This window comes from Bos javanicus, chromosome 21 (assembly GCF_032452875.1).
Source record: "Bos javanicus breed banteng chromosome 21, ARS-OSU_banteng_1.0, whole genome shotgun sequence".
NCBI lineage: Eukaryota > Metazoa > Chordata > Mammalia > Artiodactyla > Bovidae > Bos > Bos javanicus.
In genome coordinates this window covers 23,774,201-23,786,503 of record NC_083888.1, presented here as the reverse complement: position 1 = coordinate 23,786,503, position 12,303 = coordinate 23,774,201, and the positions used below count along the sequence as shown (strand labels likewise).

At 41.2% G+C, this 12,303-nt stretch overlaps 1 protein-coding gene across 8 annotated transcripts in view; it reads left to right on the top strand.

The window, feature by feature from the left end:
- ADAMTSL3 (ADAMTS like 3) overlaps positions 1 to 12,303 on the top strand; it is a 410,509-nt gene that overhangs the window by 305,515 nt on the left and 92,691 nt on the right. For all 8 annotated transcript variants that reach the window (XM_061394516.1, XM_061394517.1, XM_061394521.1 and 5 more), the window contains 2 exons: positions 2,167 to 2,359; positions 2,453 to 2,632. In XM_061394516.1, the coding sequence (XP_061250500.1) occupies positions 2,167 to 2,359; positions 2,453 to 2,632 (373 nt within the window). The remainder of the gene's footprint in view (positions 1 to 2,166; positions 2,360 to 2,452; positions 2,633 to 12,303) is intronic.

Here is a 12,303-nt window from a genome sequence, read left to right as displayed (position 1 = left end):
TTCCAATTCAGATCATGTTTTATTTTCACATTCTGCTCCAAATACAGATCAGTGATAGCTACAGTATAAAAAAGGGAAACATCACACCCAGGAAACGGTGAAAATAACTACATAGGCTGGGAAAGGAACAGAAGAGGGAAGTGGTCAGTGGAACTGGACCTATGGTTCTTCTGGGCTTTAGCCCCACAGCATTTGGGGTCACTGAGAGTTCAGATCCTCTGGGTAACAGAGACTGGACATCTTTCTTTTAATTCATGGAAAAGGACCCATATTCCTTACTTTTTTGTGAAGAAAAGCTGCTGCTGACCACAACCTGAAGCTGCTCACCTGTGAAGATGAAGGACAGACACAATAGAGCCCTGGGAGCAGATCCAGCCCTGGCTTACCTGTTGGCTCAGTGGTTGGGTCGTCAGTTCTTCATAGTGCTTCTATGCCACATTATCCACGTGGACCTGGTTCTAGCCTGGATACCCCCGAGGGCTCGGTGGAGGCAAACCAAACTGTAGACAGAAAGGGTTAAGAGACAGAGAAAAGGATTAAAGGAGGTGGAGGGAGAGAAAACCCCTTCCAGTTGAGCCTGCAAAATGACATTCCAAAGCATATGAAAAAAATCTAATGCTAATGAAGATAGTTCACAGATTCGCCAAACGAAAGATGAATTTATTACAGAAGACGTTAAAATATAAGAACAATTTGGAAAATAATACAAGTATTCTTGGAATCTTTGGAGTTTGGAGAAGGATACAAATGTTCAGTTCACAGTGTGTGTTGCTCTTGTTGTTCAGTCACTAAGTCGTGTCTGACTCTTTGCGATCCCATAGACTGCAGCACCCCAGGCTCCCTTGTCCTTCACTATCTCCCGGAGATTGCTCAAATTCATGTCCATTGAGTTGGTGATACTATCTAATAATTTCATCCTCTGTCACCCTCTTCTTCTTTGCCTTCAATCTTTCCCAGCATCAGGGTCTTTTCCAATAAGTAGACTCTTCACATCAAGTGATCAAAGTATTGGAGCCTCAGCTTCGACATCAGTCCTTCCAAATGAATGTTCATACTGTGTATTATTTTAATCCTTTGATTAATATGCTTGTTACTTAGAATTTCTATTTCTCTCTTTTTAAAATTAAAAATATATAATCATAGATTATAATCAAAAGTTTTCTTTACGTTCTAATCCTCTTTTTTACCTTGGAACATTTTAAGTAACATAAGAATTCATTTGTTTCTTAGAAACTTGTAGGAACTTAATCACAAAATTAGCACAATCTAGTCCTTTTCTTCAAAAGAACTTTTTGTAGTTGCCTAATAGCTTATCTATTTCATCAAATTTTCAAATATATTATTAAATTCTCTATATTCTTGTTAAAGTTTGTCTTTTTGATAAGCCAGGAGCTTAGAAAAATATTTTACAGCTGGGGTAAGATTCATGGTTACTAATAATTAAATATCTACACGTTTTAAAATAATCATTGTATACAATTTTTCACCCATCAGATGGGCAGAGCCTTTTTCAAATGATACGGTCCAGTGGTCGTATGGCTGTAGAAGCCAGGCTCTCTCTACTTCTGGCGAAAGCGTGAATTGAGAGAATCATTTTTGAAGGCAACTTGGAAATATGTACCCAAAGAAACTGCCCTGGTTTTTCATTTTTGCAGATGTTTCATGAGAAAACCTGATTTTTCCGAGATCTTATTGGAAAGGAATCACATTATGTATATATATGTGCTGTAAATCCAATCCTAACATAAAAGAATTTTCTTAGGGATATTCCAAATAATGAATCCAGGTGCCCTAAAAATTTTCTGAAGTGTGCTTTTAAGCATTTAAAATTTCTTTTGACACCTTATATAAATCATCCTTGCTTTGGGGCTCTATTCAAAACAAAACCAAGATTTTATTAATGATATATGGTGGTAGGCTAGGATGGAGAGAAATCTGCTTCTCTTTCACTCCAGATTTTCCTAGACAGGTGAAATCTTTAAGCATTTTTCTGACATGTCTTGCCTTTAAACATTGTATTTCTGCACTCTAATTGCGTTTATTGATGCTATGGATATGGAGGGTGGAGGCTGGAAGTCCAGAGAGCAGCGTGCAGTTGTCCGTGCTCTGGGTGTCCCACTGAGTCCACTGGACAGTGAATTTTGCCCACTTGTTGTTTTGGTACAGGTGGCACATGGGCTCTTGGGGACCCTGCTCAGCTACCTGTGGTGTTGGCATCCAGACTCGAGAAGTGTACTGCCTGCACCCTGGGGAGTCCCCCTCCCCACCTGAGGAATGCAGAGATGAGAAACCCCATGCCTTACAAGCATGCAACCAGTTTGACTGCCCTCCTAGCTGGCATATTGAAGAGTGGCAGCAGGTATGGCTGCCAGGCTTATGATCGTAAGAGCCCTATGTTTCACTAAACCGAAGAGGGCTGAGCCCGTGGACTCACTTCCTTGTGTCCTCCCAGTGTTCCAGGACCTGTGGAGGGGGAACGCAGAATCGCAGGGTCACCTGTCGGCAGCTCTTAACGGATGGCAGCTTCTTGAATCTCTCTGAGGAACTGTGCCAAGGACCCAAGGCCTCATCCCGTAAGTCCTGTGCCAGGACAGACTGTCCTCCACACTGGACTGTGGGAGACTGGTCCAAGGTAAGGGCCGTCCCAAATTTACAGCCCCTTCTTTTCTGCTCCTCCTCCCTTTCAGCCTTTCAGTATGTCCTCCCTCAGATGAGAGCTGGGGCTCCTTTGATGTGAGTGGAATGTCCAGGACACAGAATTTCAGGACACATTTACTCTCCGGGTTGTGTGAGTGCCCTGCTCCAGACCCACCCATAATGATTCATTTTCTGTGTTTACTCAATATTACTTAATCTGTACTCATCATATTTCTCCTACACCAAGTCCCATGACTTCTGTCTTTTGAGAAAACCAAAGTCATTGTATCCCAGGATTAACTCAAAATCAGTTTTGTTCTTCTCTGCCTTATGTCTCCTTATATAGAATTTTATTAAACCCTGTCATTTCAACTTTCTGAAAATGTTTCATACCTTTACTTCCTCTGTATTCCATTGATACCACTGCTGAATTTACTCTTTATCATCTCAAGCTCACATTAATTGCAGTAAGCAGAATTCCAAACTAACATTTTAGTGCATATTTAGGACTTAATATAGTCTAGTAGCAATACCCATTTTTCAAGAGGGAGAAATCAAACACAAATAGCTAAAATAGGCTGTGAAGTAGGAATAGAATCCTTGCCTTTTGGCCTTATTGCAAGGGTCCTCTTTTATGTATTACACTGCCCACCTGATTCCCTGTCTCTGTACCATCTTCCCCCTCTCCAAACTATCTTAACACCTCATAGTACTCCCACCACTTCATCTATCAAGTCAACTCCTAAAGGTCTTGTTGCCTGAAAAATCAACTTTCAGTTCCTTGTGGGGCTTTCCTTGAACGGATGGGACTCACATCCCAGCCCCCTTTCTTCTTATTCCAGCTTTTCCAGTCTTGCTTATTCTTTTTAAAATTTTTATTGGAGTATAGTTGCTTTACAATGTTGTGTTGGTTTCTGCTATACCACAATGTGAATCAGCCATATGTGTACACATATCCCCTCTGTTGTTTTGGTTTTCCTTCCCATGTAGGTCACCACAGAGCACTGAGTAGAGTTCCCTATGCTATGCAGTAAGTTCTCATTAGTTGTCTGTTTCATACATAATAGTGTGTATATGCCAACCCCCTCACAGGGATCTCTTTGGAAGCTGGAATCTTGTAAGAGATGATGATCTCAAGTCCCACACAGACCTAAGAAATCAGAATCTGCGTTTGAATGAGACTCCCCAGGTGCTGTCAGGCACAGTACCCTTTGGGAAGCATTTCCTCACCTGCCCCTTCTCCTTGGGAGAGTTCTTGAATCCTTCAGTGTGTCCACAGTAGGGATTGTTCTGGGCAGTAATGTCTTTGGGCACATGCTGCCCTAACTCAAGAGGAAGAGGCAGGAAAAAGGAAAGATGAGGTATGAGCAGTGGTGGCATGGAAAGCAGGCCCCTGTATCTAGATGTGCCCTCCTCATCTCTTCTTTTCTCCGAGAAAGCAGAGGCCTTCACAGTTCCATCTCATTTACTGGAACAAACTCTTCCCACTGGCCTTTTAGAAAGGAGAGACAGGGGGTGACACCTTCACTTTCCTCTACTGTTCCTTCTCTCTGTGAATGATGGAATTTGCAGTCGCTGGTTATCTTTCACTAAATGAACATCCATCACTCCGTCAACTCAGGCTTGCCTTGTGTCTTTGCTCTTGTTGATACCCTCAAACCCCCAGACCCAGCTCTGAGCTTCCCTCCTCTCTGACGTCTTCTAGTCTCTAAAATCATACACCATTTCTCAGCTCTAACTCATAATGACCCAACTTTTTTTTATTGCATTTTAATGGGAAGCTACTTCCTGAGCACCCATATGGTGTTCTCATCTGGCTGATAGTGTCCTTGCAGTCAGTGGCCATGAGATCGCTGACAGGTCTTTGGGCCCTGCAGACCTCTGAGCAGGTAAACATTCTTCCTCAAGTGTCTTTGCAAAGACAGGAGACATGTTAAAGTGTGTTGGAGTCATGATCTGTAGAAAAACTCAGGCTAGCTAAAAGGACAGGAAAAATCATTCACTGGGAGGGATTTTGTTGGGAGGAAGAAAAGGAGACAAAGGAGGTTATCCATCTGAGCTGGGTTGGACCAGAGGCAGATCAGTTTCCTAGGTGGCCATTGTGGAGGCAAGAACAAGCTTGTGCACACTCCAAGAGGTAAGCTTAAGCCCAGTCAAGACATCTGCCTGCACCCAGTCAAGGCCACATATCCAGGAAACCTGCATCTGGAGGAGGAGCAGGTGTGCCCATGTCACAGCTGGGCAGAGCTGGTGTTCAGACTTGGGTCCAGTCAGGCACATGTGTTGCCCTGCAGTTTGTATTTTCCTGTATGGTTCAGCTTTTCTGTTGATATTTAATATTTTCTCTCATTTCTGAGTTACCTTGTTTTGGCAGAGATCCTGATGCCAAATTGCCACCCTCCCTAAAGCTTTCTGCCAGACTTGTCCCTCTGCCATGGGATGGCTCATTCCAGGGCAGTCATCCATTTCATGGTTCTGGATGTGTCCCTTCCCCGTTGGAACCGGCCACTACCCCTGGTCCCAGAAAGACCAAAAAGCCACGCCAGAATTTCCATTTTTCACCATGCCAAGCCTCTCAGGCTGCAGCTGTAATTCACTCACTCTGTTCATGGCATGTTTGGGCTTTGTTCATTCATTGTATCATTCCTTTTCCCTGATTTGCTTAGATCTGAACCAAGTTTTATGTGGAAAGGAGCCCCAACTCTTATGCTGCTTTTGTAGCTACAAGAAAGGAGAGTTGACTCTTCTATGGGGCAGTCATTCCAAAAGTTGTCTCGTGGTCCCTCCCGCTGCCTGAAATCCAGTAGCCTTTCCTCATTCTTTGTTCTCTGTGCTTCAAAGGAGCATTTGGCCATTTCATCCACTTTCATCATTCTCCTTCAGGATATTCCTTGGTGTTTTTTATTTTTCCTGTTTACATGACTGCATGTTTTGTATTGGTGTGTCTTCTTGCAAATCTTCAAAATGCTCAGTGTTTGACCCTTTGATTTTTATCACTATATTTACCCTCCAGAGATGATTCTGTGATGTGACTTCTTCTCTGACTTCTATAGGTGATTTTCTGTTTCTGGGCACAGTTTCTGATTTTCTCTTTGATACCTTATCCTTAGCTCTTCAAGTAGGATAGATCCTCAAGCAAAGGGACACCCTCATCCCATCCAGCTTCCCCACCTACTTCCTGTCTCTGTCCATGTAGCACTGTCTTTCCAACACCTGTGATCATCTCTGAGTTCACCTCCTGTGTTCAACTACCTATTCCTGCCAACTCTTTCAATTCTTGAAATCTGTCCGTATGCTAAATAAAAAGGAAATGATCTCTATACATGAGACATTTTACAAAGTACAGCTCAAGATATGCCCAGGATACGTGAATTTCCAAACATGGCTTTCCAGTTTTCAATAGATGTTTTATTTATGACTTATGAAGGGAGTACTCCAACACGTGTTAGAGCCAGTTTGTACTGGCTTTTGAGAACCAATTGTGATCTCATCCTTCTGTGTAGTCAGTGATATTCCAATAACGGCTTGACATCAGCCATGATGGGAGTATTTACACCACAGAAATTGGCAAATGTTACAATCAGGGCCCTTTTCTCCATGAACCCTGTTGTAAAATATGTACTAGCACACAATTGCATAAAAGTGTTTTCCAGACACACACACACACACACACACACACACATACACGTATACTATCTTATCGATAAGACAGTTTCAGCTTACTGATAAGCAGGTATATAGGATGGAAATGCCCTTATTTGTGGACTTAAATAGAGAGACTTGTAGAAGCTTCTTCTGACTTGAATATGCCTGTTGCCACAGCCCTGCATCCTCACAGTCATTTACTTAGCACTGCTATGATTGATTACGGGCTTCCCTGATAGCTCAGTTGGTAAAGAATCCACCTGGAATGCAGGAGACCCCGGTTTGATTCCTTGGTCAGAAAGATCCGCTGGAGAAGGGATAGGCTACCCACTCCAGTATTCTTGGGCTTCCCTGTGGCTCAGCTGGTAAAGAATCTGCCTACAATGTGGGAGACCTGGGTTTGATCCCTGGGTTGAGAAGATCCTCTGGAGAAGGGAATGGCTACCCACTCCAGTATTCTGGCCTGGAGAATTCCATGGACTATATAATCCCATGGGGTCGCAAAGAGTCGGACTCAACTGAGCAACTTTCACTTTCATGATTGAATGCCCCAGGTACCAGGAATCTGAGACAACCAAGAATATAGGCTTCAAAGGCAGATGGATGAAAAAGGTATGTAAGATGAATAAAGATATCCCATCTACAGAACTATGTGAAAATCTAAGTTTCCCTGAGTCCCAGGAAAGTGTTGTAGAAGATGTAGATTAAGAGTTGGGTGTTAAATGAGTGCCAGACGTGTGGAAATGAGACAGCAGGATGTGCTGGGCAGAGACAAGAGTATATACACAGGTATAGGCTGTGAGCTTATCAGTCTTATGTGGCTTAAGATAGAATGAGTTAAAGAAATGGAGGAAGGTGAGAGGTGAAAGAGAGGTGGCAGCCAGATTGTGAAGGACTTTGGATTTATCCCTAACAGTCACTGAGGGCATTGTAGGAGGTGTCTGAATGGAGGGAAAAAAAGGCAGAGTTTTTAGACAGTAGTTCTGAACAATGTGTTAGAAGAAGAAGGAACCTAGAGTTTGAGGGACCTTGTCTGATGAAAATGGAAATAAAAAGAATGAGAGATAATGAGCAGTTGGGATCAATAATCATGGGTGGTTTTGAGTGAGATTTAGCAGAACTAACTGGCAAATTTGGTAATTGAATTGATAAAAATGAGCAAAAAAAAAAAAAGAGGAGTGTCCTAGATTTCTATCTTGGGTAATTAATGGACAAAGATGATATTAACAATTAGAGAAGGAAATACATGCTTGGAAGATGACTTGAAAGGGACAGAAAATGAGTTGATTTTTTAAATGGGTGTAGTTTGAGGATCTGTAAAGGTATCAATAAAGAATTGTAGCTCATGCAAGATCTACAGTAAAGTTATAGTTTTGGGAATCATTAGCGTTTAAGTGGAGAAGGCAATGGCAACCCACGCCAGTACTCTTGCCTGGAAAATCCCATGGGCGGAGGATCCTGGTAGGCTGCAGTCCATGGGGTCCCTAGGAGCTGGACACGACTGAGCGACTTCACTTTCATGCATTGGAGAAGGAAATGGCAACCCACTCCAGTATTCTTGCCTGGAGGAATCCCAGGGACGGAGGAGCCTGGTGGGCTGCCATCTACGGGGTCGCACAGAGTCGGACACGACTGAAGCAACTTAGCAGCAGCAGCAGCAGCATTTAAGTGGTAATTGAACATGGAAAAATGAATGCCTTGATATCAAAGAATATATTGTTAATAGCAGTTCCTTTAAAAATGCTTAGGAGGCTTCCAGTGAAGCAAAATCATGATAGCAGCATAGTTGTTTAATATTCCAAAATCTCTCATTAAAAAAAAAAAAAAACAGAAAACAGGGCAATTAGAATTGCCAAAAGAAAGGAAAAGATAACAGATAGTAATTTTAATGGAAGTGATATAAGGGGTGGAGGGGCAAACCATATGTAATAGCAAGTGTAGCAAAATTAGAGTTTTTTTTTTTTTAAATAGAGAAGAAACAAGGATAAGAGCCATGGAACAGAGAAATATCACCACAATAAAGTAGTCCAATTCCAGAATAGAAGAACCTTTAGCATGTTGGTCTGAGATAATCAGTGAAACTGAGTGAAGACTCAAGGCTCCTATGTGTGGTTTAGAGCAAGAAAAATCATGCAAACTCATTCAGGGCCTTAAGAAGATTGGAGAGCATTGGTGGAATTCATATCCTTAAGACTGTAGAAATGCACAACAAAACTTGCCAGAATGTTAAGCCAAGCTGAAAAGGAACAAAGGAGTAAAGGAAAGATGTTCAGTTCCTTCAGCTTCTTGGGAGTAGAAGAGTCTGCTGCTGCTGCTGCTGCTAAGTCGCTTCAGTCGTGTCCGACTCTGTGCGACCCCATGGACTGCAGCCTACCAGGCTTCACCATCCATGGGATTCTCCAGGCAAGAACACTGGAGTGGGTTGCCATTTCCTTCTCCAATGCATGAAAGTGGAAAGTGAAAGTGAAGTCACTCAGTCATGTCCGACTCTTAGTGACCCCATGGACTGCAGCCTACCAGGCTCCTCCATCCATGGGATTTTCTGGGCAACAGTACTGGAGTGGGGTGCCATTGCCAAAAGTCCATTTCAAAACTGTGGCCAAACCCTTGAATACTTTATTTTAGCACCAGAGGAGGGAGTCCTTTACAGTGAAATAACTCCCTTGAACACCCCTTTAAGCTATTTCAAAAGTACAGAGAAAAATCTGTTTCGTTTAAACAAGACCAACACCAAACCCCATAGAAGGATACCCCAAGAAAAAAGTATCAATAACATAGCAACATAATGAAAATTTGACTTTTAGGCAGATGAAAATATAACTTACTATTATAAAATCAGCTAAAAGAAGCTAAGACATCTATAGAAACAAATCAAAAATAGAAAAATTCTGAAATGAGGTGAATAACAGGGGGATGTGAAAAATTAGCTGACAGGGTTCAGGAAAGAATTAGAAAACTAAGGGGGGAAAAGTCAGAAACATAGACTAAACTAGAAGGAACACAAGAATGACCAGATGCAGAATGTGTAATAAGAGAAACAAAAGAAAGGAGAGAATTGAAAATAACTGAAGAAAAACAGAATTTAAGCAAAAATGATGGCTGTGAAAAACAGAGAAAGAAAATCATGTATCTATTATTAGAGTCCTGAGAAAGGAAAACCAAAACAACAGAACAAAACTATAAACAGAAAATTCAAATCACTATATTGAAAGAGCATACCACATACATGGAAAAATCAACCCAGAATGGTCCATATCGAGACATACTCTACTAAAACCACTGGACTTTAATGGTAAAGAATAATGTGTAAGTGTATCTCAGCAAAAGGACAAAGTCACTTATTAGGGAAAGAAAATCAGGTTAGCATCAGACTTCTCAACAATGCCACATCACAGTAGAAAACAGTGGAGCAATATATTTAAAAAAAGAAAATGTAGGCCAAGGATTTTATATCCTGCCCAACAGACCTTCCATTTTGAAGTTCACAGACAAATAGTTACAAAGTTGCATGTGCTCTTCCAGAGGAGTCTACCATATTGCTTTTGATTAATCACAAAGCTTTGGCATAAAGTTGCTATTTTGTAACTTATAATTAATGCCACTGATTCTGTCATCTCCACTCTCTCCACTGTGGACATGTGCAAGTGGCATGCTAACCTTGAACTTAGCAGACACAAGATCATGTAAGATCTCTATCAAGAAAAGGGGTTTGCAACTGATCCTCCCATTCATAGTGGGGATAAAAAGTCAAATATTGATCATTAGAAATGGCTTGTGAATGGTGATTGGCAATTATTTGACTACTGTTTTTATATTATATGGAAAACTCCTAGATGATGGTTTGACTTGTTTTTGAAAAATACAGTAAATCCCCTACATACACACCTTCAAGTTGCAAACTTTAAAGGATGAGAATGTGTATTTGCATGTCCAATCATGTAAGTTAGTTCATGGATTTGAGGTACATTGTCGCATGCATGCCTCCTCTACAACTGGTTGTGCTTGTGTGTAGAGTCCTGTACGGTCCTGTGTAGAATACAGTTGTACAGTGTCTTTATTTCAAGCCCAGGATGTCTGGAAACAAGCGTAAAAAGCAGCAATGATGTAGGTGGTACTACTGAGCTTTTTCAAGGTACTGTACTGTAAGATTAAAAATGTTTATTTTTTAATGTATTATTTGTGTGAAAAGTATTATAAACCTGTTGCTATTACAGACAGTACTATATAGCCAATTGTGTTAGTTGGGTACCTAGGTTAACCTTGTTGGACTTAGGAACAAATTGGACTTGTGAATATGCTCTTGGAACCGAACCCTTTCCTATGTAAGGGATTTAATGTACATCATAAGTTGCTAAATGGTAATTTTTATCTTGTTCAAAAGCTTACAAAAAGCTTCCCTTGGCATTGAAAAAATATTAATAATTAGGGCTTTCTGTTAAAGAGAACAATAAAAGCATTTTAAAAATTCCATTCCCCTTCTTTGAAACCCAACAAAAAACCCCACAAAGATAAAGAGAGAGAACACTCTGTCTTCAATGAACAATGAAACAGCCACAAGCCCAAACTATAAATTATGAAACACACATGCCAAAGACTATAAAATCTGAACCAAAATGAAAGAGAGAAGGCTGAGGGCTGACAAATATTTCTTCAGGCACGAGCAGGAGGTAGATTTCCCGAGGAGTAAATGTGAGAGTCCTAAAAGGCCTGCTCAGCGGTTCTTGATTATAGACACTAGATGGGGGACCATGTGCTGCCCCTGAAAATACCATGAATGTCCCTCCAGAGCTGTGGGGCAGATGGAGCTGCAGGAGAGACCATGTGTGGAGGCCCTGTAGCCCAGGAAGGCTGCAGAGATGGAGTGGCATGAAGGATGCTTGCTGGGTGATTACAGTTACTTAAGAGACTGTTCCCTGAGTCACCCTAGCCCTTCAAATGCCAAAGTTTGAAGAGACATGTGGGCAGAGGAAATAAAAATTTGATGACAGACTGTGGAAGACAAGAAACTGATGGAAACGCCCAAGCTCATCCCCTGACCCATGCTATTCACATAGGTGAATGGCCAGCTACATTTAAAGCTCCAGCATAAAAACTAAGCATCAAAACTTAAAGGGGGGAAGTGAAGGATCAGAAGAAGTCAGGGCATGGGGAAAGGAACAGGGAGCAAGAGTCACATGAACAATAGCATCACAATGGCATTAGCCAGAGAAAAGTGTCAAAAAATAGTCTGTGTACTCCCAAGAAAATTATAGTCATGATATCTTGGTCCAGGGTTAGGGGGTGGAGGGGGGGTGGAGGGAGTGGAGGGAAGAGTGGCTCTAAAATGAGATTTGAGTTCAAAAAGAGGTTATAAGTCAACAGAAGGAGATGAAAAGACAACTTGGAATAGTCAGGGGAAAAAACTGAAAAGAAAAATTTTATATAGCAGACATAAAAGTTATTTTACAAGCAACAAAAAATTAAACAACTGAAAACAGAGAGCTATGGTATATAAGCTCATTTTGATATGGAAAAGAGTTAAGATGTAAAATTGGTTTTTAGAGGCAGTGATGGATATGGAAGGCAGAGGAGATTAAACATGAGTATAATGGGTATTTGTGAGAAGAAGAAAACAAGTGGAACAAAAAATATTCAAAGATAATAAGGATTAAACATGAGTGTAATGGGTATTTGTGAGAAGAACATGTGGAACAAAAAATATTCAGAGATAATAAGGAGAATTAACTTCCTCTAATAAGAGCTTTAACCTTCAAATCAAAATGGCATACTACGTGCCAAGAAAATATGACCCACTAATACACAGCCAGCAAATAAGGTGCTGAACTTCGTGGGTTAAAAAAAAAAAACAACAAGAGCAAAAGGCCTCTGAGCATAAAAGTCAAACAAACAACAAAAATCTCCTGCCTGGCCTCACACATCTTCTTGGTAGCCTTAGATGCCAGCAGACAGTGAAACTTGCCACAGTTCAAAAGGGAAGGAAAGGGACTTCCCTGGCCATCCAATGGTTAAGACTCTGTGCTT